Source organism: Crocodylus porosus, unplaced genomic scaffold (genome assembly GCF_001723895.1).
Source record: "Crocodylus porosus isolate Cpor-Errol unplaced genomic scaffold, CroPor_comp1, whole genome shotgun sequence".
Lineage (NCBI taxonomy): Eukaryota > Metazoa > Chordata > Crocodylia > Crocodylidae > Crocodylus > Crocodylus porosus.
The window spans coordinates 6,292,059-6,293,399 of NW_017728937.1; the positions used below are offsets into that span (position 1 = coordinate 6,292,059).

At 73.2% G+C, this 1,341-nt stretch overlaps 1 protein-coding gene across 1 annotated transcript in view; it reads left to right on the forward strand.

Moving 5' to 3' along the window:
• The window catches only part of LOC109318116 (EH domain-binding protein 1-like), a 3,335-nt gene extending 2,054 nt beyond the window's left edge, over nt 1–1,281 (forward strand). The window contains exons 2-5 of the mRNA XM_019547165.1: nt 234–566; nt 656–751; nt 930–983; nt 1,077–1,281. Coding sequence (XP_019402710.1) covers nt 234–566; nt 656–751; nt 930–983; nt 1,077–1,250 — 657 coding nt within the window. The 3' untranslated portion in view covers nt 1,251–1,281. The remainder of the gene's footprint in view (nt 1–233; nt 567–655; nt 752–929; nt 984–1,076) is intronic.
• Nucleotides 1,282–1,341: the final 60 nt, after the last annotated feature.

The window sequence follows — 1,341 nt, forward strand, 5'->3', positions numbered from 1 at the left end:
GGAACCCAGTCATCCGGGCACCGCCCCCCCGCAGGGTTGCAGCCAGCCCCACCCAGGGTGCGGCGGGAGGGTGCGGTGCAGAGGCCCAGGCAGGGAAGGGTTAATGGGGGGGGCGGCCTCCTTGGCACAGTGCTCGGTGCTGACTCATGGGAGCAAAGCCGGGGGGCGGGGGCCCGCGGGCGGTCGGGCTCCCCACTTCTGTCTAGCCCTTATCTCAGGGGCACCCAGGGTAGGGCGGGCCAGCCCCCCCCGGACGCGCCCTCCCCACACCCAGCGGCCTGGCCCCCGAGATAAAGGTCCTGGAGCTGCCTGTCCGGCAGGAAGCCCGGCGTCTGGGCCACAGCCCACCGCCCCCCGCGCATCCCGGCTTCTGCTCGTCGCGGGCGACTGTGGGAGCCCGGACGCCCGGGCTCGATGCGTCCCCAAGCCTCCCCCCCCCGCGCGGGTCCTTTGGTGGCAGTGGGTGTGCTGGACCCCACCCTGCACCCACACCCCTGTGTCCCCCCAGGCAGCCTGACAAGCTGGTGGTGGTCTGGACCCGGAGGAACCGCCGCATCTGCACCAAGGTGGGGGTCTGGGGGGGCGCTGGGGGCTCCGGCCCCAGGCCTGGGCGCGGGGTCTCCCCGGGGCCAGCACTGAGGCTCTGCCCCCACAGGCTCATGGCTGGCAGCCAGGCATCGAGAACCCGTACCGCGGCCTGGTGGTCTGGATGGTGCCCGAGAACGTGGACATCACCGTCACCCTCTACCGGGTAGGTGGGCCGGCCTCGCACGTGCCCCCGGCCCGCTGCCCCGTGAGGACACGCTCCGGGCACGTGATGGGTGCCGTCTGGGCTCACGGGGGGCGGGGCTGGGTTGGCAAGAGTGCGGGAGCTCCTTGTGGAACACGGCCTCGTGCAAGGCGCTCACGCTGGCCCCTCGTGCTGCCAGGACCCGCATGCCGAGGAGTATGAGGACAAGGAGTGGATGTTCGTCGTTGAGAACGTAAGTGCCGGGCGGGGGGGACCCGGAGCCCTGGGGTCTCCGCAGCTGGGGGCGGGGGCCGGAGCCCTGGGTTCTCCCGCTCTCGCCCCCCAGGAGTCGCGGAAGGTGCTGGCCTCGGTGGCCGTGAACCTGCAGCGCTTCGCCCGCCCGACCCCGACGCAGACGGAGCTGCGCCTGCGCCTCCGGCCCCGCTCCACCAAGGTGGTGGCGGCCACGCTGCAGCTCACGCTCACGGCCACGCTGCTGTACGAGGGCAAGGCCACGTGAGTCGCGGGGCTTGGGGCGCACGAGGGCGCGGGGCAGGGGCGGCCACGCTTGCCGGCCCAGCTGGGCCGTTGCCTCGGTTCAAGGGGTCAGA